General features: G+C 43.8%; 1 protein-coding gene across 3 annotated transcripts; it reads left to right on the top strand.

The window, feature by feature from the left end:
• Positions 1-14: 14 nt before the first annotated feature.
• LOC139548095 (uncharacterized) lies at positions 15-26,862 on the top strand. 3 transcript variants are annotated; one of them, XM_071357440.1, is made up of 20 exons: positions 1,942-2,150; positions 4,609-4,859; positions 8,040-8,194; positions 10,698-10,815; positions 12,047-12,113; positions 12,276-12,378; positions 12,877-13,806; positions 14,056-16,229; positions 16,290-17,049; positions 18,008-18,121; positions 18,257-18,307; positions 18,539-18,633; positions 18,736-18,852; positions 19,124-19,293; positions 20,937-21,039; positions 21,158-21,319; positions 21,671-21,749; positions 21,947-22,055; positions 26,013-26,218; positions 26,354-26,862. In XM_071357440.1, exons 2-20 carry the CDS (start codon positions 4,759-4,761, stop codon positions 26,500-26,502), a joined length of 5,763 nt encoding a protein of 1,920 aa, XP_071213541.1. In that variant the 5' UTR covers positions 1,942-2,150; positions 4,609-4,758; the 3' UTR covers positions 26,503-26,862. The 3 variants fall into 3 exon arrangements, with proteins under 3 accessions (XP_071213540.1, XP_071213541.1, XP_071213539.1); XM_071357439.1 differs by lacking the exon at positions 1,942-2,150 and adding an exon at positions 15-1,908 and having other exon boundaries at positions 14,056-17,049; XM_071357438.1 differs by having other exon boundaries at positions 1,943-2,150; positions 14,056-17,049.

Raw genomic sequence — 26,862 nt, 5'->3', positions numbered from 1 at the left:
ACCCGTTGCTGACAGGTGTATAAAACTGAGCACCAAGCCATGCAATCTCCGTAGACAAACATTGACAGTAGAATGGCCTTACTGAAGAGCTCAGTGACTTTCAACATGGCACCTTTCCAACAAGTCAGTTTGTCAAATATCTGGCCCAGTCAACTGTAAGTGCGAGGTGGAAACATCAAGGAGCAACAACGGCTCAGCCGTGAAGTGATAGGCCACACAAGCTCACAGAACGGGACTGCTGAGTGCAGAAGCCTGTAGCGTGTAAAAATCATCTGTCCTTGGTTGCAACACTCACTACCGAGTTCCAAACTGCCCTTGGAAGCAACATCAGCAAAATAACTTTGTTGGAAGCCTCATGAAATGGGTTTCCATGGCCGAGCAGCTGCACACAAGCCTAAGATCACCATTCACAATGCCAAGCGTCGTTTGGAGTGGTGTAAAACTCGCCGCCATTGGACTCTGGATCAGTGGATACGTGTTCTCTAGAGTGATGAATCACGCTTCCCCATCTGGCAGTCCGACTGATGAATCTGGGATGGTGGATGCCAGGAGAATGCTTAGTGCCAACTGTAAAATTTGGTGAAAGAGGAATAATGGTCTGGGGCTGTTTTTCATGGTTCGGGCTAGGCCCCTTAGTTCCAGTGAAGGGAAATCTTAACGCTACAGCATACAATGACATTCTAGACGATTCTGTGCTTCAAACTTTGTGGCAACAGTTTGGGGAAGGCCCTTTCCTGTTTCAGCAAGACAATTACCCCGTGCCCAAAACAAGGTCCATACAGAAATGGTTTGTCCAGATTGTTGTGGACGAACTTGACTGGCCTGCACAGAGCCCTGACTTCAACCCCATCGAACACTTTTGGGATGAATTGGAACGCCGACTGCGAGCTAGGCCTAATCGCCCAACATCAGTGCCCGACCTCACTAATGCCCTTGTGGCTGAATGGAAGCAAGTCCCCACAGCAACATTCCAACATCTATGGGAAAGCCTTCCCAGGAGAGTGGAGGCTGTTATAGCAGCAAAGGGGGACCAACTCCATATCAATGCCCATGATTTTGGAATGAGATGGTTGACAAGCATGTGTCCACATACTTTTGGTCATGTAGTATATGTGAATTCTCTTAGCTTCTGGATGACTTTTTGCCTTCTGTATTTTAATATTTTATGTCCTCAGCCTCCACTAAAATTATTTGCAGCTTTCCTTGTATACTTTATCTGAACAAGACTGCCACCCAGTGTCCAATTTCTATAAAACAGACCTATTGTGGTTTTTCTAGTTTACTGTATATCTGTATACTGCATTTGGATGAAAGGTAATTTACTCCAACAGAATGTATGCAATCACTTGGAGTCTATTTACAGTGTTGTATTTATCAATATTAACATTTGAACTTGTCCACATCAGCGTGTTGAAACACCTGTGCTCCATCAAGTCTCAGGTGTACACTCCTCCTTGACAAACAGACTCACTACCATAATCTCAACAATCATCTTTACTTTGTGGGTTGGATCTTGAGGTTAAGAATTTCACAACTGGCAGGGAATATGCCACATGACACGGATAATAAATTAGCACCTTGTTCGTGTTCCTTTTACACAATTTTACATATTTCCATTGGCGCAGTGTAATACGATTACATTAGCCTATGTTTAAGATTCCCGTATGAAAATACGACAACACTATTTTTATTGGACAACTGTATTTTCAATGGTGTTAGCTCTTCATACACTTGTTGAAGGTGCTACAGTATAGGATGCTATCAACGTTGACTGCTGGCATTGAACAGTGACCACTAGTCATTATGGGCACTTAACCCTTTTGAGGGAAGCACACACCTCCCTGAGTCTGACCCACCTACCTCCAGTGGATGTCCGAATTTCTCTACAGAGGTAGTTTCCAAAACAAGGTAAAACTTTTTATTTACAATTTTTTGTTTGGTCTGTATTTGTCTCCAAAAAGTTACAAAGTAAGATATCAATTTATTGTTCTGTTTCCCAAATGGCATTGTGAAGCCTTACCCACAATGCCATTTGGGAAACAATAAAACTGAAGTTATTGACATAACACAGACATTTTATTCGCTGTCCCCACTGTCCTGAAGGCAACACTTGTGAACGAAAATGATTACGAGCTGCCTCATATCCTAAGGTTAGTCAGAAAATATCATACAATGAATTTAGACTTCAGAGACTTGTGTATTAATTCTTATTCTTTATGTGGGCTACTTTTTAGGATGGTGTTTTTCAAGCCAGCATCATGTGCAGGTGCCTATTAAAATATATAAATAAAATGTTATTTTTCTTTACGAGGCTGATCTTATTGTTTTCCTATATACAACAAATGTAAACTTATTTTAAAGAGGACTAAGATACTGCAGCTTTAGGGCTTCTCTTTCTGAGAAGAAGACATGAGTCTATGCAATTTAATTATCCAATTACACTAACTTAGTTATGAGACAGATTAAGCAGGCAAAAACATAACATTGCACAAAACATTTCCATTTTATAGGTTATCAACTGTTCTCTGCTACTATTGTAGGCTACTATAAAAAAATATATTTAAAAGAGCCTATCTCTTTGATTTACTGACAGTTCACACCCACAATATGAAATTATGAAATGTTTTACATTCAACTATAATGTGAATAGCTAACATCAATGTCGAAATCCATGAGACAGGACAGAACCCAGGTAGCACACATATCAGGCTTCCATATTCATGTATCTTTTTATCTGACAAATGTTTAGCTGTAAGCTTTTTAGCTGTTTGCCCAATATTTATAAGCCATTTTCACTAAGAAGTCTTCACAAGGTTGCTGGGTTTGTATTAAGGCAGTGGACACTGCAATATGTTAACTGTTGATAATGGAGGACAAATTATTCATAACTTCTATCAGAGTTGACCCTAATCTTATAGAGATTTTTATGGATTGATTTAAGTAAAGTAGGCAACCCATCTAAATTCAAACTAAGGTAAGTCAACAGAATTTCATTGAGAAGGAAAAGATTAACTTTTGAATGAGGGGTTTCAACATGGAATTCTGTGGCTGCGTTTACACAGGCAGCCCAATTCTGATAATGTTTTCAATCATTTGACTTTTGACTAATCAGATCAGCTCTGAAAAAGATCTGATGTGCTTGGTCAAAAGACCAGTTAATCGGAAAAAATATCAGACTTGGGCTGCCTGTGTGAACGCAGCCTATTCGTCAGATGGTTTACACAGGAACAAATCCTAATCTATTTGGGGCTTCATTATACCCAGCATAGGTATGGCAAATTATATTCATGCTGATTTCAGCTGACTGTCAACTCAACATAGTCTTTTGTTTCTCAATGACTGTAAATCATGATTTATTACTACCTTATTTCATTCACTGTACGCGATTTATTTAACAAGGCGTTGATCACCCCGGTGTTCAGAAACATCTAAAGCACAGTAATTCAACTCTCCACCCACTGACTGCATCATCAGAGTATTTTGAGGTTGAGATAAAATAATACAGAGTACACTTAGTCCATGTGACCTCAGAGACAAATCACGTCAACTTAAATGAATTAGGTTTTATTCAGCATGATTTACTGAATTAGAATGTTTGATCCAACATGATTTTGTGCTCCCGAATGGCACAGCGGTCTAAGGCACTGCATCTCAGTGCTAGAGGTGTCACTACAGACACCCTGGTTCGAATCCAGGCTGTATCACAACCGGCCGTGATTGGGAGTCCCGTAGGGTGGTGCACAATTGGCCCAGCGTCATCCGGGTTTGGCCAGTGTAGGCTGTCATTGTAAATAAGAATTTGTTCTTATTAACTGACTTGCCTATTTAATTAAATGTTAAATAAAAAAATTATTTACTGAACTAGTGTTTGATCCAGCATGATTTACAGAATTAGTGTTTGATCCAGCATGATTTACTGAATTCGTGTTTGATCCAGCATAATTTACTGAATTAGTGTTTGATCCAGCATGATTTACTGAATTAGTGTTTGATCCAGCATGATTTACCGAATTAGTGTTTGATCCAGCATGATTTACTGAATTAGTGTTTGATCCAGCATGATTTACTGAATTAGTGTTTGATCCAGCCTGATTTACTGAATTAGAGGTTGATCCAGCATGATTTACTGAATTAGTGTTTGATCCAGCACGATTTACTTAGTGTTTGATCCAGCATGATTTACTGAATTAGTGTTTGATCCAGCACGATTTACTTAATTAGTGTTTGATCCAGCACGATTTAATGAATTAGTGTTTGATCCAGCATGATTTACTGAATTCGTTTTTGATCCAGCATGATTTACTGTTCATTTACAGTCTTCACAACGTTCTCCATATAGAGCCTAATCTTGACATGAACAGTTTTATCAACCTTACCTAATGACAAAATGTACTATACTGTACTGTAGCATCAGTTCAAAAGCACCTGCTTTGAAATGTTTTCCCCAAGAGCAAGGCCATGCTATGATCACATAGTCAAGCCTTTGGTCATGTGTCTGTTGTTGCTTAGAGGCACTGTTTTACTATGATGAGCAATGTGTGAATTGTGGGAAGATGAAAACAAAGCCTCCAGGAGCTCACAACTTGAATATTCTTATCAATTCTGCAGGTGCCAGCTACCTGAGCGATGCCTCTGGAGCGCCGAGCTTAGAGACAGACGCTGCCCATCACATCCCATCACTGACTGCCTCAACAGGCCTCAGGGCACAACTCCAAGCCCTTTCCACACCAGCCCGGGCGAGAGAGAACTTGAGTCACCATGATAGACCTGAGCCATCTGACGGAGGAGGAACAGTCGATGATCATGACTGTGCTGAAGAGAGACGAAGAGCTGAAGAAAGCAGAGGAGGAGAGGATCAAGTGAGTTTGTGATAGCCCTATTCTCACAGCTCTGAACCACGACTGTGTCATTAGTGTATTTCCTAGTTTCCACATATTTTGATAAAACATTAGTGTTAACCCACTTAGCATCTCCACCCTCTAGCTGAAATTATAGTTATGTAATCAAATACATGCTTTGTGTATTGCATGTAAATATGCTATATTGTTTTAGATAATGTAATGTATTCAATATTGTTTTATTTTTGAGTGCCTATTCGTTCCCTTTCATTCTATGAGGTGAGTGGTTTCTCTGTCAACCTCCCCAACCTGTGTGGGAGAGGTAAAAAGGCTGGTGAAGTGATGTTTGTCTGTCTGTAATATAATAACAACTCAGCCGGATATGGACACAGCCTCCACCACAGAGAGGCCTCAATGTGAGATAAGCAATTAGATTAACCCTCCGATTCAACTTTACAGAACCACGTGGGAGAGAAAAATGCAGGCTCAATGGTCGGAAATAGATACCCTCAGAGGTAGAACACAGATATACACCTCACTGCCTTTAACCATGGAATCCTGAGGCACATCCACTACATAAACAACGTCATGTTGATGTATACTCAGACATGACATTTCTTGTCATGTCATTACACATTCAGACGTGCCAACTAAGGACAACTGGGTCTTAAATTAGCTTCGTCTTAAGCCTTCTTGTCAAAGCAGTTCCACAGTGAGAAAAAAGTTGAGAAACAAAGGCCTATTCACTTTGATTCTGTAATGGAGTTGGCCAGACAAGTCTATTTCTAACAGTAGAAGACTGGAGACTGACTCTGTATGGGCGACTTGTCTGTGTTCAGCCATGGCCTTAGTGTAAAAGGATTAACGCCAATCGTGTGTATTAATGTGCTACTCCTCTTTCACACGACCAGGGTTGTTTACCTTCTCTTTTCCACCTTCCCCTCCCTTCTTAATCCTCCACACACTCCCTCCTCCCTTTCTGTGGACTACTTTGTCAATCCCTTTGAAAAGAAGGTTGACAACATCAGCTCCTCATTCATTCAGCCTATTGAGTCCACTGGTCCCACTCCCACAGAACTACCCTACGCCTTGACCTCTTTCTCCCCTCTCTCTCAAGATGAAATCCTGCGAGTATTGAGGGCCGGCTGCCCTGCAACCTGCCTCCTCGACCCCATCTCTGGAGAACATCAACTCATCCTTGACCACTGGCTGCATCCACTCTGACTTCAAAATGTCCCAAGTCGTTCCCCCTCCTCAAGAAACCAACACTCGACTCCTCTGATGTCAAAAACTACAACTGGTATCACTTCTTTCTTTTCTTTCCAAAACACTTGACCGTGCTGTCTTTGACCAATTCTCTCGCAGAACGATCTTCTTTAACCTAACCAGTCAGGCTTCAAGACAGGTCACTCAACCAGACTGGTCTTCTCTGTGTCACGTAGGCTGTCCGAAATCTGACTCTCTCTCCTCTGTTCTCATCCTCCTAGATCTATCCGCTGCCTTCGACAACGTAAACAATCAGATCCTCCTCTCAAGGATGGGCGTTTCAGGCTCTGCACACTTTTGTATATCATCCTACCTGACAGCCAGGTGACGTGGAGGTGACGTGGAGAGGATCTTTGTCTACACCACGTATCTCTCACTACTAGTTTCCCCCAGGGCTCAGTTCTAGGCCCTCTTCTCTATCTACACCAAGTCACTCGGCTCCATCATATCCTCACAAGATCTCTCCTATCTTTACTATGCGGATGACACTCAACTACTTTTTTCCTCTCCCCATTCTGACACCCAGGTGGCTACATGCATCTCTGCGAGCCTGGCGGATATCTCAGCTTGGATGTCAGCCCACCACCTCGAGCTCTTCCTCCACCCGCTCAAAGACCTCTCTATCACAGTTGACAGCTCCACGGTTTCCCCCTCCCAGAGTGCAAAGAACCTTGGTGTGACCCTGGACAACACCCTGTTGTTCTCTGCAAACATCAAAGCAGTGACTCACTCATTTAAGTCATTTACATTTACATTTACATTTAAGTCATTTAGCAGACGCTCTTATCCAGAGCGACTTACAAGTTATTTAGCATTTACATTTACGTCATTTAGCAGACGCTCTTATCCAGAGCGACTTACAAATTGGAAAGTTCATACATATTCATCCTGGTCCCCCCGTGGGGAATGAACCCACAACCCTGGCGTTGCAAGCGCCATGCTCTACCAACTGAGCCACACGGGACCGGTTTTTTATTTTATTTAACTAGGCAAGTCAGTTAAGAACAAATTCTTGTTTACAATGACGACCTAGGAGCAGTGGGTTAACTGCCTTGTTCAGGGGCAGAACGACACATTTTTACCTTGTCAGCTCGGGGATTTGATCTAGCAACCTTTCGGTTACTGGCCCAACGAACTAACCACTAGGCTACCTGCCACCCCAGAGAAGAGATACCGGTTGTAGTTTTTGACATCAGAGGAGTCGAGTGGGTGGCAGGTTCATGCTCTACAACATCCGTAGAGTATGATCTTACCTCACACAGGAAGTGGCGCAGGTCCTAATCCTGGCACTTGTAATTTCCCGTTTGGACTACTGCAACTCGCTGTTGACTGGGCTCCCCGCTTGTGCCATCAAACCCCTGCAACTTATCCAGAATGCTCCACCCCTACAGGATGGCAGCTCTCACTCATCCCAGTCACTCTTCTCTGTCCTGGCACCCCAATGGTGGGACCAGCTTCCTCCTGAAGCGAGGACAGCAGAGTCCCTGCCCATGTTCCGAAAACATCTGAAACCCTATCTCTTCAAAGAGCATCTTAAATAATCCCCCGGAATAAACATATTGCTTACTCACAAACAACTAATTCAAACAGAAATCATTGTTGAGCTTTCCCTCATTTAATATTGATTGAATTAAATAGGTGTTTTCTCCTCAAAAAGAATGTGAACTATTTGGCACAAGCGCTGCATTGTGTTCCAATGTCTATTGGGTTAGATTGTTAACTCATGTGGTGGTAAATGTACCTTTGCCGTCAACTTCTAGCCTATAGTGTGTCTCTCAACCAGAATAAATCAATGGCATTACCTAAAGGTAATTATTCAGAATCACATCCTTGACTGAACTGTGTTCCACCTCTTGTGCTTATGTAATGTGTTTAATGGGTAACTGTACCGTACACTGTATACTGTGATGTACCTGGGTGTGTTTTTCCCATCAGGCAGCTGCAGAAAACCAGTGCCCCAGTGGACAGCAGGCTCAAGTACCTGACAGGGGAGTGGTTTTACGAGGCCAAGTCTCTGAGACACAGGGAAAAGATCCATGGCTCCGAAGTCATCCTGGCCTCCATGAAGCAGAGGAAAGCAGGTTCTTTAGGTGGGTCAAAAACACTGTTCAACCACTAATTGAGCACTGCATACAGTAAGTCATTCTCACGCAAGATAAGTATGTGTGCAGTTCACACATACTGCCGTATAATGAAAAAGCCATACATGAGGGTAGAATATATTTCATTTTTTAAAATTGTATTTATTTATTTCACCTTTTTTTAACCAGGTAGGCCAGTTGAGAACAAGTTCTCATTTACAACTGCGACCTAGCCAAGATAAAGTATAGCGGTGCGACAAAAACAACAACACAGAGTTACACATAAACAAACGTACAGTTAATAACGCAAAATAAAATAAAAATAGAAAGATCTATGTACAGTGTGTGCAAATGTAGAAGAGTAGGGAGGTGGGCAATAAATAGGCGAAAATAATTACAATTTAGCATTAATACTGGAGTGATATATGTGCAGATGATGATGTGCAAGTAGAGATACTGAGGTGCAAAAGAGCAAGAGGGTAAGTAATAATATGGGGATGAGGTGTGCTATTTACAGATTGGCTGTGTACAGGTACAGTGATCGGTAAGCTGCTCTGACAGCTGATGCTTAAAGTTAGAGAGGGAGATATACAGTGGGGAGAACAAGTATTTGATACACTGCCGATTTTGCAGGTTTTGATACTTACAAAGCATGTAGAGGTCTGTAATTTTTATCATAGGTACACTTCAACTGTGAGAGACGGAATCTAAAACAAAAATCCAGAAAATCCCATTGTATGATTTTTAAGTAATTAATTTGCATTTTATTGCATGACATAAGTATTTGATCACCTACCAACCAGTAAAAATTCCAGGTCTAACAGACCTGTTAGTTTTTCTTTAAGAAGCCCTCCTGTTCTCCACTCATTACCTGTATTAACTGCACCTGTTTGAACTCGTTACCTGTATAAAACACACCTGTCCACACACTCAATCAAACAGACTCCAACCTCTCCACAATGGCCAAGACCAGAGAGCTGTGTAAGGACATCAGGGATAAAATTGTAGAAGGCTGGGATGGGCTACAGGACAATAGCCTGCACAAGGCTGGGATGGGATACAGGACAATAGGCAAGCAGCTTGGTGAGAAGGCAACAACTGTTGGCGCAATTATTAGAAAATGGAAGAAGTTCAAGATGACGGTCAATCAAGTTCAAGATGACGGTCAAACCCCCTCGGTCTGGGGCTCCATGCAAGATCTCACCTCGTGGGGCATCAATGATCATGAGGAAGTTGAGGGATCAGCCCAGAACTACACGGAAGGACCTGGTCAATGACCTGAAGAGAGCTGGGACCACAGTCTCAAAGAAAACCATTAGTAACACACTACGCCGTCATGGATTAAAATCCTGCAGCGCACACAAGGTCCCCCTGCTCAAGCCAGCGCATGTCCAGGCCCATCTGAAGTTTGCCAATGACCATCTGGATGATCCAGAGGAGGAATGGGAGAAGGTCATGTGGTCTGATGAGACAAAAATAGAGCTTTTTGGTCTAAACTCCACTCGCCGTGTTTGGAGGAAGAAGAAGGATGAGTACAACCCCAAGAACACCATCCCAACCGTGAAGCATGGAGGTGGAAACATCATTCTTTGGGGATGCTTTTCTGCAAATGGGGACAGGACGACTGCACCGTATTGAGGGGAGGATGGATGGGGCCATGTATCGCGAGATCTTGGGCAACAACCTCCTTCCCTCAGTAAGAGCATTGAAGATGGGTCGTGGCTGGGTCTTCCAGCATGACAACGACCCGAAACACACAGCCAGGGCAACTAAGGAGTGGCTCCGTAAGAAGCATCTCAAGGTCCTGGAGTGGCCTAGCCAGTCTCCAGACCTGAACCCAATAGAAAATCTTTGGAGGGAGCTGAACGTCCGTATTGCCCAGCGACAGCCCCGAAACCTGAAGGATCTGGAGAAGGTCTGTATGGAGGAGTGGGCCAAAATCCCTGCTGCAGTGTGTGCAAACCTGGTCAAGAACTACAGGAAACGTATGATCTCTGTAATTGCAAACAAAGGTTTCTGTACCAAATATTAAGTTCTGCTTTTCTGATGTATCAAATACTTATGTCATGCAATAAAATGCAAATTAATTACTTAAAAATCATACAATGTGATTTTCTGGATTTTTGTTTTAGATTCCGTCTCTCACAGTTGAAGTGTACCTATAATAAAAATTACAGACCTCTACATGCTTTGTAAGTAGGAAAACCTGCAAAATCGGCAGTGTATCCAATACTTGTTCTCCCCACTGTATATATACTTTAGTGCTAAACGTTGCATTAATATGTCAAGTTTATGCTATCGGGTTTGTACAGTATGATCAGATCATCAGCAGATATGGGTTATTGAGTTTATAGAGAGGGTACTGTAAGCACTTACTGTATTCCCTGTCCTGTCTGTCTGTCTGTCTGTCTGTCTGTCTGTCTGTCTGTCTGTCTGTCTGTCTGTCTGTCTGTCTGTCTGTCTGTCTGTCTGTCTGTCTGTCTGTCTGTCTGTCTGTCTGTCTGTCCTGCAGATGGGTTTCTTTCCAGACCCAGAGCAGTCAGCGGTAAAGTCTCAGACATCACCCCCCCTCCAAAACCTGCCAGGCTCCTGGAGGCACCAACACAGCCAACACAGCCCCAGAAGAACAGGTGATCCACTGCTCCACTGCACTCCTCCTCCCACCCCTCTGTGCTCCTTCCTAACCCATCCTTCTCTCTGCTGTACCCCATTACTCTACCCAGTCTCATAACCATGCCTTGAGGCTAGGTCAGTATAGAAGTTCAGCATGAGTGATCAATCATAGCGCTTGCCTGCACAGAGTGAGTGAGATACTCTGGTGTTTGAACAGTTCCTGAGTCCTGTGGTGTGTGTGTGTGTGTGTGCGCGCAGGGATGCACGTGTGTGTGTCTTAGGTGTGTCTCGTGACTCAATCTCAATTTGAGTCAACATAGGTGGTGCTCACTGCTTACATGGAATCTGTCTTCTCTATTGTATTTACAGGATGTGGTCTCACGAGGCTAGGAGTCAGTCAGTATGGGAATGCTACAAAAAGTTATTATTTTGAGAAGCAAGTAATTGAACTAGAGAGGCCTGTAATTTTATGTGTGGCTGTTAATGTACAGGTAACGTGCCAGTATTATTCTCTGCCCAGTCACTTGTATTATAACTTACATCACTTCCTAAAGTAAATACAAAGTGAAGCTTTCTATAAGTCTTGTAGTGAAGCTTGGTGTGTTTGGCATGCTGTGCATGAGGTCATATGGGCTGTGTTGACCTCCCTGACTCCCAGTGGGCAGCAGCCAGATCTCTAGGTGAGTCGACTCTTCCACAGCCCTGCCTCCCTTTGATGTCACAATGAATCACATGTGAGCAGGCATCAGTTATGCAGGAGGCTTGTTCACTGAACAGCCGGTCACAGAGGTGCTCAGGAATTGAATGAGGAAGTGCAGATACTAAGCCCTTTCCTTACAAGGCCACAGTGTAACAGTGGTCTCCAATGTCCATCTGATTTGACATCCAGTGTACAGTGGATCTGGGCTCAGTGTATCTGGGCTCCCGAGTGGCACAGCGGTCTAAAGCACTGCATTACAGTGCTAGAGCCGTCACTACAGACCATGGTTTGATACCGGGTTGTATCACAACCGGCTGTAATCGGGAGTCCCATAATTGGCCCAGCGTTATCTGGGTTAGGGGAGGGTTTGGCTGGGGTAGGCTGTCATTGTAAATAAGAATTTGTTCTTAACTGACTTGCCTAGTTAAATAAAGATTAATTAAAAACATTTTTTTTTTTTTATCCTGGTGCTCTGAGGGCTACTCATCTATAGTATAAACCCCAATTCCTATTCTATTCTCATAGTGATCATTCTGTCTCCTTTGCAGCAAAAGCCTCAATGTATCAGATGCTGAGAAAGAGAGACTGAATTCAGTGGTGCAGTCCCCGGGAAGGGTAGGTGAGATTTCATTTGCAGAGAATATATGTGAAGCATGAACAGAATAAACAAACAAAGTATTTTCATGCTGTTCTGATTTATTTCTGTTTTTCCAATCATATCACAGTATGACTTTTAGACTATTGTGAAATATATATTTTCTTCTCTTCTCATTCCAGCCAAGGCACAATCCTTTCAATCGAGCATCCCTTATTCTAGAGGTAGAGAAGACAGAAAAACAGTCCAATGGAAATCAAGAGACCGAGAAAGCATCTGAAGCAGGTTAGAGTGCAGTGCATATACCTTTTTACACAATCAAGCATTATGGTACATTGAAGAATAGGAGGTTGAGTCAAATTGAATAACATGATCTTTCAGGATAGTGTGAGAACAATTTTTGGCTGGTTCACAATAGTGCTTTACAGATGTAGGATCTTAATTTGATCATTATTTTGTTGCTGAGAATGTTCCTGCACTGCAGATGAGCTTCGTAATTTTGCATAAATTCACAAAAAACACATGGCTATATTAACAGTATTGCAGTTTTCATTTAGCCTACTTTTGGCTAGCTAATAGCATAATCACGACCAAGCAACGTTATGGACTAAACGTTCAAATCCTGTTGCTGCTGGATTATTTTTGATGTGGCAATATAGGTAAAATTAAGATCATACATCTGTAGTAAGGTGATACTGATGCCAACCAGGCCTGTGACATGGAAATAATTTATCACAGTATCACATCTCCTCATGTTCCACCATTGTGTACTCACACACACAGAGCCCTTATCTCCCCTGAAGATTCACATGACAGCAGACTCCACCAGTCACAACTCAGCAGGCTCTGCCACCTCCGAGGGGTCCTCTCTAGGATTCAGGCCCGTGCCCAAGAAAATAACCATCCTCTCCCGGCACTCGCAGAGCTCTCTCACGGGCAGTGATGTCTCCATCCCTGGGCTGCAGGGTCATCCAGCTGGGTCAAAGGTCATCGCCCCTGCCTCTCAGGGAAGTCTCCAACATGGCTCCAGCTGTGGCTCCAACCAGTCTAGCCAGGGGGCTTTGGATGTTCAGTCACAGAAAATGTATCCAACTCCCATCTCTGAGTTACAGAACAATGCAACTCCAGTATCTCCCTCCAGTCAGCAACTGAACACTTTGAGTCACCACTCCCATCAGCCACTGAAGCATTTAACCCTCGTCTCCACCAATACTGAGTTTGAGAGAGCGAAAGAGGCCCATGAAAGAGAGAGGAGAGCAGAGCCCTCAAATAACTCACTTGTCAGACACCTAGTGAGAACCCCCTCTCCTCTTAGGGAAACTGAGAGTTCCAAAGTTCCATTGAGGCCCATGAGTGAGCCAAAGCCTCTCAGACTGTTGAACCTTAGACCAGCCACACACTCTGATAATGACAGACACACAGATAAATCCTACACAGGTCATCAGAAGAGTGAAGGTAGCAATGGTCTCATCCAGAGAGAGTTTGTCAGTGTGGGTCCTCCTCAGGGCAGAGAGAGGTCTGATGGTCCATTTTCAAAACCTCTGTCCATACCACTCTCTCCGAGCTCAGAACTAACAGCCCCTACTCACCACCAGCCTTCTCAGCATGCGGCCTTTCAACTCATTGAGATGCAGGACAAGGAGATGATAAGAACCCGCAATGTGGACACCGCAATCAGACAGGAGGACCTTAGTCTGCCTCCAAGCGCTGTGGGTAAGTCCAAAGACAGAAAGTGAAAATTCATGGAGCCCACACTACAATCTAAAACCAGTGTGAAAATTAATTCAAATTCATTCCAGTTCTTGGCCCAAGGGTATTGTTATACATGAACGTGATCAATCAATGGAATTTTTACTAATGATGAAGGGTATTTTTAGGCCACTGTTGAAATGTCTTATCTTTAGTTTTTCAGCTTATTTTTTCATGCATCATAACACTTTTATTAACTTTTTTCTTCTTCAGATCAATGGAAACATCATGATCTCCATAACTCTGGGGATAAGCCTGATAAGCATGTTCATAAAAAACCTGCCTCTAAATCAGCCCCTCGTAGTCCCCAGCCCACAGCGGAGCAGGGCGACTCCATCTCTAAAGTCTTAGAGTGGTTCAGCCGCAGCACAGACAGCAACGACTGGCTGGAGACTGAGAGCGATCAACCAGACATGGAGGAATACATGATTTGCTCTGTGAAAACAGATACAGATGATCGGCCTACCTTTGAGAGCAGGTCTCAGCAGACGGAGAGGAAAGCTCCTGAGGTGAAGAGAAAGCTCCTACATGTTGACCCCAGCCTGGATATGCAAAGTATTGGAGGAGGAGTGTCAGTGTGTTTAACACCAGAGGTAAAGGATGGATCTCAGTCTGAATCCTCTATGGATCAACCTACGGACCAGTCACCTTTGAATACATTAAGATCATACCAGCCCAAGAGACACATGTCTGAGTCTGCATATTGGAAGGAGTTCAAACAAGTGATGTTAGATAGAGAAGAGGATGTGACAGATAGGCAAGAGGATGTGAAGAAGGCCAGTGGCCCTCCAGCCAAAGCTGTTGGACTACAGGTCGCAACACAAGAAGTCAAACAGAAAGAGGTCCAAGATGAGAACCAACCACCTAAAATCACCCACCTGAAGTCCTTCTGGGAGAAGGGCAACACTGGGCCCAAGATACTCATCAGTAGATCAATCATTGACAAAAGACAGAAACCAATGGAGAAAGAGAAAGAGAGAGCACTAGCAGAGAAGTCTCATAGAACTGTTTCTGTCCCAGAGTCATACGGTATGGAGGGGTCTTCGAGGAAGAATCTCAGGGATGAAAAAGGAGATGAACGGTTAAACCTAGATACTCAACAAAGCACTGCTAGTCGAGATATGATAAGTGTTCAGCCGAGTGTTAGCCCTTACAAACAGGAGGTATACAGACCCCAAAACAGTGTTGTTATTGCTCCCTCTATAGAGATATGTACACTGCCAACCTGGGATGATAGCTACACTCCTGGGGCTCAAAGTGAGGAGGACAATTTGACTTTAACAGAAGAAGATCTCAGAAGATCCCCAATGACAGTAGACAGAAGAAGCTCACAGGCAGAAATACTCTACCTAAGTAGACTCCATCCTCAGCCTGACACGCTGTCCCAGTCCAGACTCAGCCCAGAACATCAGAGATTCTCCCCATCAACACTCAGTCTTCAGCCTGAATTGCTCATCCAGCCCACAGTCAACCCCCAGCCTGTGAAGTTCTCACCTGCCATACCAAAACCCCAACCTGAAATGCCATCCAGGGCCAGGTCCAAGCCCTGTCCCAACCCACTGCCTGAACTACTCTCCCAGCCTACAAACAGCCCAGACTCTGAGAAGTTTAGACACAAGGTTGGAAAAGAAAGTGAACAGTTTCCCCCCAAAACTCAGCAAAGCAATGTCAATGTACAGTCAAGTGTGTCCACTAAAAAACAAGACCACACCATTAAAGATAAAGGAAATAGCCCACACACCCTGAAACAGGTTCCCCCTCAACAGGACAGCAAAGCAGACAATATAAAGCAGCTCAAGTCCTTCTGGGAGCAGGAGAAGAACAGGCCTATATTTTACACTGGTAAATCAAAAGAAGCAGGGGACTCCAGCGTGACTCAAATTCCATCATCGGCCATAGGAAAGCTGAATAAAAGGTACACCAAGTCTGAGTTTGACCTGAGGTCAATCTGCAACGAATCTGACGGCGACCACGAAGGGGATTCCAACCTTTCCTCTGACAGAAAAATACAGAATTTCACAGTCTTCACGATGGATCAGAGACTGGAGAAGTCGTCCCCAAGCCTCGGAGCAAACCGCTCACAGTTTAAGAATCTCTGCAACTTCTGGGGTGAGGCCACTTCGAATAACAGAGGGCCGATCTCTTCTGAAGAACTCAAAAGCCCCAAAAATAAGGAGCCAATGGATGCTCAGAACTCAATGCTGGAGTTAAAGCAATGTGTTGACCCTGATTTCTACAGCAAATCTGCTCCCAGCCAATCACAAAAAGTCAGTGCTACACTACCTTTGGATGAGAGCTGGCTCAAGAAAGCATCTTCACCTTCTTCACCATCTTCAGTCAGGGGGAACAAAGACAGAGAGCACCAGTCAATGTCTAAATCGATTGGAGTGGGTTCAGGAGCTATGATTGACACTAAAGAGCACCAGTCAAAGTCTAGATCAGTTGAGGTGGGATCAGGAGCTATGATTGACACTAAACCCAACTTCTCACCTCAAATCACCATAGAGTCAGAGCAGCAAAGAGCCCCTGGTGTCCCCCAGGTAACAAGGGGCTCAGAACAGGACTTCACCAAAGATAAAAAGGCCCTGAAGCCCCAAAGCACCTCAGGAAAGGAATCTCGGTCTCATAAAGCTAGAAAAGACAGTTTTGGAAACTCAAGTGGAAGTGGACGTGCAAGTTCCCTTCAGCGCGCCACCAGTATGTTCACATTAGACATGAATGAGGAACAGGTCCAAACTTCTATGTTGTACCCTAAAAGGACACGGGATATTAGTCATGTCCAGCCCAAGAGGACACAGGGTAGACGACAGAGTGGTGACAAGCACGCTCCTCCTGGTCCAAGGAGGTCCTCAAAATCATTGGACGAGTCTGAAGCTCTGACCCCTCGCACTCGGGTCTTTGTTCCCAAAGACTACCCCCATTACCTGGAGTTTTCAGAGAAGACCAGCGTCCACACTGCTCTGGCCCCGGCAGCAGGCCCGCCTGGGGCTGAACTTGACCTGAGTGGTGGGCTTGTCAGATCCAGCACCCTAGTGGACTCAGAGGAGCGTTACAGTAGGAGGAGCAGCAAGATAACCCAGCGCCCCCTGGCCCTCTGGTCAAACCAGGGCAGCACTGACACTGGACGAGATTCATCATTCAGTGCGTCTGAAATAGCATCGAGCAGCGCGTCTGAAACTTGGTCCAACTCCAGGACCAGTTCAAACCGTGAGTTTTGATGATCTATACGGTAGCGCCCTGTTGTTTTAGTACAAGTGTTATGTAACCTGTGATATATCATGAAAACATATAATAGTTATTTGTTTATCTGGGTTCCCTGTGAAGTAATCTTCTGATAGATATTCTTCTAGATGAGGCAGCATCCAGGATGCAGTGTCCCATCTGTGTCATTGTAAATAGAGTGTGTGCAGGGAATCAGCTGCCTGTGTTTCATTTGTGGGTTGGACGATACTCTTTTGTAACTTTATTGACATCACATAGTGCTTGCTCTGATAGAGCCAACAACTAAGTAGCCAAGTTTTTCTTTGTTTGAGTTAGGCATTCCTCTCCAGGATACACCTACAACATTCCGGAGTTTACTTTTATGAGTAATGATATAATATAGCCAGTAAAACAAATTATTCAAACATATTTTTCTCTTCCAACTTAACTCTAGAGACACTTTGGCTATCTGTAAACAACAGACTACATACACTGAGTGTACAAAACATTAGTGTACACTGAGTGCACTGAGTGTACAAAACACTTTCCATGACATAGACTAACCAGGTGAATCCAGTTGAAATCTATGATCCTTTATTGATGTCACTTGTTAAATCCACTTCAATCAGTGTAGATGAGGCAGGATAAATAAGGATTTTTAAGCCTTGAGACAATTTTGACATGAATTGTGTATGTGTGCCATTCGGAGGGTGAATGGACACCTTTGTAGAGTCCATGCCCAACAAATTGAGGCTGTTCGGATGGTAAAATGGGGAGGGGGGCAGGAGGGGTTGTAACTCAATATTAGGAAGGTGCTCTTATTAATGTTTTATATACTCCTTGTAAATGATCAGTGTAAAGAGGCCACATGTAATGTTTTTTTAACACGTCTATGTGTGGTCTTTGTTGAAGGCATCTACATGTACAGTATGAGCAACTCTTTCTCTAATGTCTGATGTTTTAGGTGAAAATGATGATGAGGATCAGGACCCTGTACAGAAGGCATTGAAAAGAGCTCAGGCCCGCCCACAAAATCTGGCCAAAAGTCTTGAGGATATCACAGCATCCATGCCACCACGTGAGAAATGTCCCTTGTCTCCTCAACCACTATACCGGCATTATAGTGGTGCTGTCAGGATGGCCCAGATACCAGGATTAATGCATGTTGGGATGAAAAAGTAATGTTGTCTATGTTTTCCATAATTCCCTACAGGACAAGAAAGAAGACTAGCTCCCCTTGATGTCCTCAGGCGAAGCAGTGATGGTTAAGAATTGTTTCGTACCTTTCTTGGAAATTTAATTTGCCTTTGGGTCGATATTGGGTTAGACAGTTTATACCAAATATAATAAAGAATACTGGCTTTTTATTCTATGTTGTAGAATGCTAGCATTGCTGGGTAATTCAATAGCTACAGTAAGTGATCTGTAATAAGGTTATGAGGGTATTATGGAACCTTTAGCCTCTCATCCTTCTCTCTGTTCTGTCCTCCCTCAGCATCCACCATCCCCTCTCCCTCCTCATCCCTCTACTCTGACCCTGAACATTTGAAGAAGATGAGCAAATCTGTTCCCTCGTTCCTGCAGAACGAGGTAAAGCCACAACATCTTTATTCCATGCGAGCGCTTTAGGTCAAAGAACACTGTATGTCTGTATGTGCACTGGGCATTCTAGCGATGCTGTCTGTATTCTAGAGTGATTGCAGAGAAACTGACTCCGCCTCTGAAGACAGTTACCATGGAGGCAGGCAGAAGACGGGCAGATCTATGACTAACTTCAGCAGCTCCTCTGGCATGGCATCTGTGTCCTCTGTATGTTCACTTCACGCATGCTCTGCTAACACACAACCACTGTTCACATTCAAAGCACGCACATGTTCTGCCTAACCAAGCTTAGCTGGCATTTTCTATTGGCAACTATCATGATTATAAAATATTAACAGTCTTATTAAATCTCTTAATTGTCCCATTAACCACACATTTTATAGTTTTTCACATCATGATATTAATGAGAACTGCCTGAAAGGCTAAGGTTTTATGTAAACTGTTTAGAAGGTTTTAACTGTGTGTGTGTGTGTGTTAGCTGAGTGGCAGTGTGATGACCATGCACAGTGGGGACTATGGAGGTGTGGAGGTGCAGGGGAACATCCAGTTCTCCATCAACTACGTTCAGAAGCTCAGGGAGTTCCACATCTTCGTGGCTCAATGCCGAGACCTGGCCGCCGTCGACCCTAAGAGGGGCCGCTCTGACCCGTGAGTACAGTGCCAACTATTATACTAGGCCCCTGATAGAACTCCTTATGATCCCTGAATATAGGGAATTCCTAATAAACTCAGCTAAAAAAGAAACGTCCCTTTTTCAGGACCCTGTCTTTCAAAGATAATTCGTAAAAATCAAAATAACTTCACAGATCTTCATTGTAAAGGGTTTAAACACTGTTTCCCATGCATGTTCAATGAACCATAAACAATTCATGAACATGCACCTGTGGAACGGTCGTTAAGACACTAACAGCTTACAGACGGTAGGCAATTAAGGTCACAGTTATGAAGACTTAGGACACTAAAGAGGCCTTTCTACTGACTCTGAAAAACACCAAAATAAAGATTCCTAGGGTCCCTGCTCATCTGCGTGAATGTGCCTTAGGCATGCTGCAAGGGAGCATGAGGACTGCAAATGTGGCCAGGGCAATAAATTGCAATGTCCGTAATGTGAGACGCCTAAGACAGAGCTACAGGGAGACAAGACGGACAGCTGATCGTCCTCGCAGTGGCAGACCACGTGTAACAACACCTGCACAGGATTGGTACATCCGAACATCATACCTGTGGGACAGGTACAGGATGGCAACAACAACTGCCCGAGTTACACCAGGAACGCACAATCCCTCCATCAGTGCTCAGACTGTCCGTAATAGGCTGAGAGAGGCTGGACTGAGGGCTTGTAGGCCTGTTGTAAGTTAGGTCCTCACCAGACATCACCGGCTACAACGTCGCCTATGGGCACAAACCCACCGTCGCTGGACCGGACAGGACTGGCAAAAAGTGCTCTTCACTGACGAGTCACGGTTTTGTCTCACCAAGGGTGATGGTCGGATTTGCATTTATCGTCGAAGGAATGAGCGTTACACAGAGGCCTGTACTCTGGAGCGGGATCGATTTGGAGGTGGAGGGTCACAGCATCATCGGACTGAGCTTGTTGTCATTGCAGGCAATCTCAATGCTGTGCGTTACAGGGAAGACATCCTCCTCCCTCATGTGGTACCCTTCCTGCAGGCTCATCCTGACATTACCCTCCAGCATGACAGTGCCACCAGCCATACTGCTCATTCTGTGCGTGATTTCCTGCAAGACAGGAATGTGTTCTGCCATTGCCAGCGAAGAGCCCGCATCTCAATCCCATTGAGCACGTCTGGGACCTGTTGGATCGGAGGGGAGGACTAGGGTCATTCCCGCCCAGAAATGTCCGGGTACTTGCAGGTGCCTTGGTGGAAGAGTGGGTTAACATCTCACAGCAAGAACAGGCAAATCTGGTGCAGTCCATTAGGAGGAGATGCACTGCAGTACTTAATGCAGCTGGTGGCCACACCAGATACTGACTGTTACTTTTGATTTTGACCCCCCCTTTGTTCAGGGACACATTATTCAATTTCTGTTAGTCACATGTCTATGGAACTTGTTCAGTTTATGTCTCAGTTGTTGAATCTTGTTATGTTCATACAAATATTTACACATGTTACGTTTGCTGAAAATAAACTCAGTTGACAGTGAGAGGACGTTTATTTTCTTGCTGAGTTTATATAGCCTTGCTTTCTTATTTACTACTCCATGATTGATTGGACACTGCTGAAATACATGGTACTTTGTGTGTATGATTCTTGTGTTTCTTGCTGTAGGTATGTTAAAAGTTACCTGGTACCTGACAAAGCCAAAATAGGGAAGAGGAAAACGTCTGTGAAGAAGAAGACTCTCAACCCCATTTTCAACGAGCTCCTCAGAGTAAGAGAGGTTCTAAAAACTCTATAATTTAAGTTGAATAGAGAAATGTATCATTACATGTACATCAGGTCTGACATAAAGTGCTTTTAACAAAAAGTATTTCCTGTTCTTTTATCAGTATCGGCTTCGTATGGAGCACCTCCAAACTCAGACCCTCATTCTCTCCGTCTGGCACCACGACACCTTTGGCAGGAACAGTTTTCTGGGTGAGGTGGATGTGGACCTGTCCAAATGGGACTTTGACCACACCCAGATGAACTACTTAGCTCTGAAATCCAGGGTGAGACAACATCACACGTGCTTTGTCTGTGTAATGGTCTCAGTACTGTACCAAAACATTAATCCAAGACTGAAATCCATCTCTATGCTTTTGCTATTTATTTAAATGGCTGTGCCTGTTAGTATTGTAGGCCGTCATTGTAAATAATACTTTGTTCTTAACTGACTTGCCTAATTAAATAAGGTTAAATAAAATAAAATACAATTGTGTGACATGACATGCTATACACAGTGGGTTGTGGAGGTGTGAGTGTAGATTGGAGTGTGTCCAGTAAGGTGGTGGTGCTATTTAGTAAATTGGGGTGTTCTCACTGTACTCTCTGTGCTGGCGGTCTCCCCCTGGTCTCCTCAGCCTACCTCCAGTCTGCAGCCCTCCGATGACAGAGGGGAGATGAAACTGGCCATACGCTTCCTGCCTCAAGTCTCCCACAGTAAGAGTCTGCACGCCTCACATGTCTTAACCATCACCAGTGTCTATAAACAATTTATTAAATAGAAAAGGTATATTTTATGAAGAAAATGTGGTGCTTTCGGTAACTAGTTACCATACATTCAAATATGACTTTTGTGCAACAGAAATATACAGTGTACACAAGTTCACTGAATCATGCTTGATTATAAACACTAGGCCCAGGAAAGGATCCCCCCTCTAACAAAGGTGAGGTTCATATTTGGGTGAAAGACTGCAAGAACCTTCCCCTCATCAGAGGGGCCACCATCAACCCATATGTCAAGTGGTACGTACAACACATGCCATAAATAATATCATGCCATATATAATAATATATTTTATATAGCCCTTCGTACATCAGCTAATATCTCGAAGTGCTGTACAGAAACCCAGCCTAAAACCCCAAACAGCAAGCAATGCAGGTGTAGAAGCACGGTGGCTAGAAAAAACTCCCTAGAAAGGCCAAAACCTAGGAAGAAACCTAGAGAGGAACCATGCTATGAGGGGTGGCCAGTCCTCTTCTGGCTGTGCCGGGTGGAGATTATAACAGAACATGGCCAAGATGTTCAAATTTTCATAAATGACCAGCATGGTCAAATAATAATAATCACAGAAGTTATCGAGGGTGTAGCAAGTCAGCACCTCAGGAGTAAATGTCAGTTGGCTTTTCATAGCCGATCATTAAGAGTATCTCTACCGCTCCTGCGGTCTCGAGAGAGTTGAAAACAGCAGGTCTGGGACAGGTAGCACGTCCGGTGGACAGGTCAGGGTTCCATAGCCGCAGGCAGAACAGTTGAAACTGGAACAGCAGCAAGGCCAGGTGGACTGGGGACAGCAAGGAGTCATCATGCCCGGTAGTCCTGACGCATGGTCCTAGGGCTCAGGTCCTCCGAGAGAGAGAAAGAAAGAGAGAAGGAGAGAATTAGAGAGAGCATACTTAAATTCACACAGGACACCGGATAAGACAGGAGAAGTACTCCAGATATAACAAACTGACCCTAGCCCCCCGACACATAAACTACTGCAGCATAAATACTGGAGGCTGAGACAGGTGGGGTCAGGAGACACTGTGGCCCCATCCGATGATACCCCCGGACAGGGCCAAACAGGAAGGATATAACCCCACCCATTTTGCCAAAGCACAGCCCCCGCACCACTAGAGGGATATCTTCAACCACCAACTTACAATCCTGAGACAAGGCCGAGTATAGCCCACAAAGATCTCCGCCACGGCACAAACCAAGGGGGGGCTCCAACCCAGACAGGAAGATCACGTCAGTGACTCAACCCACTCAAGTGACGCACTCCTCCTAGGGACGGCATGAAAGAGCACCAGTAAGCCAGTGACTCAGCCCCTGTAATAGGGTTAAAGGCAGAGAATCCCAGTGGAGAGAGGGGAACCGGCCAGGCAGAGACAGCAAGGGCGGTTCGTTGCTCCAGAGCCTTTCCGTTCACCTTCACACTCCTGGGCCAGACTACACTCAATCATATGACCTACTGAAGAGATAAGTCTTCAGTAAAGACTTAAAGGTTGAGACCGAGTCTGCGTCTCTTACATGGGTAGGCAGACCATTCCATAAAAATGGAGATCTATAGGAGAAAGCCCTGCCTCCAGCTGTTTGCTTAGAAATTCTAGGGACAATTAGGAGGCCTGCGTCTTGTGACCGTAGCGTACGTGTAGGTATGTACGGCAGGACCAACTCGGAAAGATAGGTAGGAGCAAGCCCATGTAACGCTTTGTAGGTTAACAGTAAAACCTTGAAATCAACCCTTGCCTTAACAGGAAGCCAGTGTAGGGAAGCTAGCACTAGAGTAATATGATCAAATTTTTGGGTTCTAGTCAGGATTCTAGCAGCCATATTTAGCACTAACTGAAGTTTATTTAGTGCTTTATCCGGGTAGCTGGAAAGTAGAGCATTGCAGTAATCTAACCTAGAAGTAACAAAAGCATGGATTAATTTTTCTGCATCATTTTTGGACAGACAATTTCTGATTTTTGCAATGTTACATAAATGGAAATAAGCTGTCCTTGAAACAGTCTTGATATGTTCGTCAAAAGAGAGATCAGGGTCCAGAGTAACGCCGAGGTCCTTCACAGTTTTATTTGAGACGACTTTACAACCATCAAGATTAATTGTCAGATTTAACAGAAGATCTCTTTGTTTCTTGGGACCTAGAACAAGCATCTCTGTTTTGTCCGAGTTTAAAAGTAGAACGTTTTCAGCCATCCACTTCCTTATGTCTGAAACACAGGCTTCTAGCGAGGGCAATTTTGGGGCTTCACCATGTTTCATTGAAATGTACAGCTGTGTGTCATCCGCATAGCAGTGAAAGTTAACATTATGTTTTCGAATGACATCCCCAAGAGGTAAAATATATAGTGAAAACAATAGTGGTCCTAAAACGGAACCTTGAGGAACACCGAAATGTACAGTTGATTTGTCAGAGGACAAACCATTCACAGAGACAAACTGATATCTTTCCGACAGATAAGATCTAAACCAGGCCAGAACTTGTCCGTGTAGACCAATTTGGGTTTCCAATCTCTCCAAAAGAATGTGGTGATCGATGGTATCAAAGGCAGCACTAAGGTCTAGTAGCACGAGGACAGATGCAGAGCCTCGGTCTGACGCCATTAAAAGGTCATTTACCACCTTCACAAGTGCAGTCTCAGTGCTATGATGGGGTCTAAAACCAGACTGAAGCATTTCGTATACATTGTTTGTCTTCAGGAAGGCAGTGAGTTGCTGCGCAACAGCTTTTTCAAAAATTTTTGAGAGGAATGGAAGATTTGATATAGGCCGATAGTTTTTTTATATTTTCTGGGTCAAGGTTTGGCTTTTTCAAGAGAGGCTTTATTACTGCCACTTTTAGTGAGTTTGATACACATCTGGTGGATAGAGAGCCGTTTATTATGTTCAACATAGGAGGGCCAAGCACATGAAGCAGCTCTTTCAGTAGTTTAGTTGGAATAGGATCCAGTATGCAGCTTGAAGGTTTAGAGGCCATGATTATTTTCATCATTGTGTCAAGAGATATAGTACTAAAACACTTAAGTGTCTCTCTTGATCGTAGGTCCTGGCAGAGTTGTGCAGACTCAGGACAGCTGAGCTTTGGAGGAATACGCAGATTTAAAGAGGAGTCCATAATTTGCTTTCTAATGATCATGATCTTTTCCTCAAAGAAGTTCATGAATTTATTACTTCTGAAGTGAAAGCCATCCTCACTTGGGGAATGCTGCTTTTTAGTTAGCTTTGCGACAGTATCAAAAATAAATTTTGGATTGTTCTTATTTCACTCAATTAAGTTGGAAAAGTAGGATGATCGAGCAGCAGTGAGGGCTCTTCGATACTGCATGGTACTGTCTTTCCAAGCTAGTCGGAAGACTTCCAGTTTGGTGTGGCGCCATTTCCGTTCCAATTTTCTGGAAGCTTGCTTCAGAGCTCGGGTATTTTCTGTATACCAGGGAGCTAGTTTCTTACGACAAATGTTTTTAGTTTTTAGGGGTGCAACTGCATCTAGGGTATTGTGCAAGGTTAAATTGAGTTCCTCAGTTAGGTGGTTAACTGATTTTTGTCCTCTGACGTCCTTGGGTAGGCAGAAGGAGTCTGGAAGGGCATCAAGGAATCTTTGTGTTGTCTGAGAATTTATAGCACGACTTTTGATGCTCCTTGGTTGGGGTCTGAGCAGATTATTTGTTGCGATTGCAAACGTAATAAAATGGTGGTCCGATAGTCCAGGATTATGAGGAAAAACATTAAGATCTACAACATTTATTCCATGGGACAAAACTAGGTCCAGAGTATGACTGTGGCAGTGAGTAGGTCCAGAGACATGTTGGACAAAAGCCACTGAGTCGATGATGGCTCCAAAAGCCTTTTGGAGTGGGTCTGTGGACTTTTCCATGTGAATATTAAAATCACCAAAAATTTGAATATTATCTGCTATGACTACAAGGTCCGATAGGAATTCAGGGAACTCAGTGAGGAACGCTGTATATGGCCCAGGAGGCCTGTAAACAGTAGCTATAAAAAGTGATTGAGTAGGCTGCATAGATTTCATGACTAGAAGCTCAAAAGACGAAAACGTCATTTTTTGGGGGGTAAATTGAAATTTGCTATCGTAAATGTTAGCAACACCTCCGCCTTTGCGGGATGCACGGGGGATATGGTCGTAGTTGTAGGTATATGTAATATTTCTGAAACAATTGCTTGACTTGTGAGACTGCCTGACTCCTCTGTAGCTTTGTGCTCCCGGACACGAGCAGAAAGAGTCGACAGAAAACGCGGGTGCTGAGGAGTACGGTTGAGCCGGTGTTTAACCACACCATGGTGTACGATGGCTTCAGACAGGAGGACCTGAAGGAGGCCTGCGTGGAGATGACTGTGTGGGACCGTGACAAGCTGGCCAGTAACCTCCTAGGGGGTCTAAGACTGGGGCCTGGCACAGGTACTAATGGACTATTCTATTATATGATTTTATATTATATTATAGATTTCTCCACAGAAACACAGGTTCTGTACATTCATTTCATTCAATTGACTTCATTGGCTAAGCCTAGGTTCTCTCCATCTCTCCCTACAGGCAGAAGTTATGAGGCATTGGTGAATTGGATGGATTCGAATGCTGACGAGGTAGCTCTATGGGAACGAATGATGACCTCTCCAAATGAATGGGTGGAGGATGTACTGCCACTAAGAATGCTGACCACAGCAAAGACTGTGCTGAAATGAGAACGACTGAGAGAAAGTCTTCAACCTGCCACAGTACAAATAACGTTGTTGCGTTTTATATTATATACTGTACATGTGATGTGTAATCTAGAATAATCAAATACATTTTATATTGAAATATATAGGAATGAAGAAGCTTTTGTAAAAATCTGCTGAACAAGTTGATCAAATGTTATATTAATGATAATCATACAACCCAAATATTATTATTATTATCAGCCAAAACACACTTATTTTCTGTGTTTAATTCTCAATCACAACAAGTTTACTCACTCCATTATTTATATTTGATATGACAATTTTCCATGACATGAATGTACATCCTAACATTAACCACAATTAAAGAATGTGCAATGATGA

Source organism: Salvelinus alpinus, chromosome 21, assembly GCF_045679555.1.
Source record: "Salvelinus alpinus chromosome 21, SLU_Salpinus.1, whole genome shotgun sequence".
In the NCBI taxonomy this organism is placed as follows: Eukaryota; Metazoa; Chordata; class Actinopteri; order Salmoniformes; family Salmonidae; genus Salvelinus; species Salvelinus alpinus.
The sequence above is the reverse complement of the archived record's forward strand: the minus strand, read 5'-3'. Positions and strand labels throughout refer to the sequence as shown.

Coding starts and splice junctions, on each gene's coding strand:
- LOC139548095 (XM_071357439.1), top strand. CDS start 4,759: ATGATAGACCTGAGCCATCTGACGGAGGAGGAACAGTCGATGATCATG. Junction 10,816..12,046: donor ACACAGCCCCAGAAGAACAG/GTGATCCACTGC, acceptor TCTCCTTTGCAG/CAAAAGCCTCAATGTATCAG. Junction 18,308..18,538: donor CCTCAGGCGAAGCAGTGATG/GTTAAGAATTGT, acceptor GTCCTCCCTCAG/CATCCACCATCCCCTCTCCC.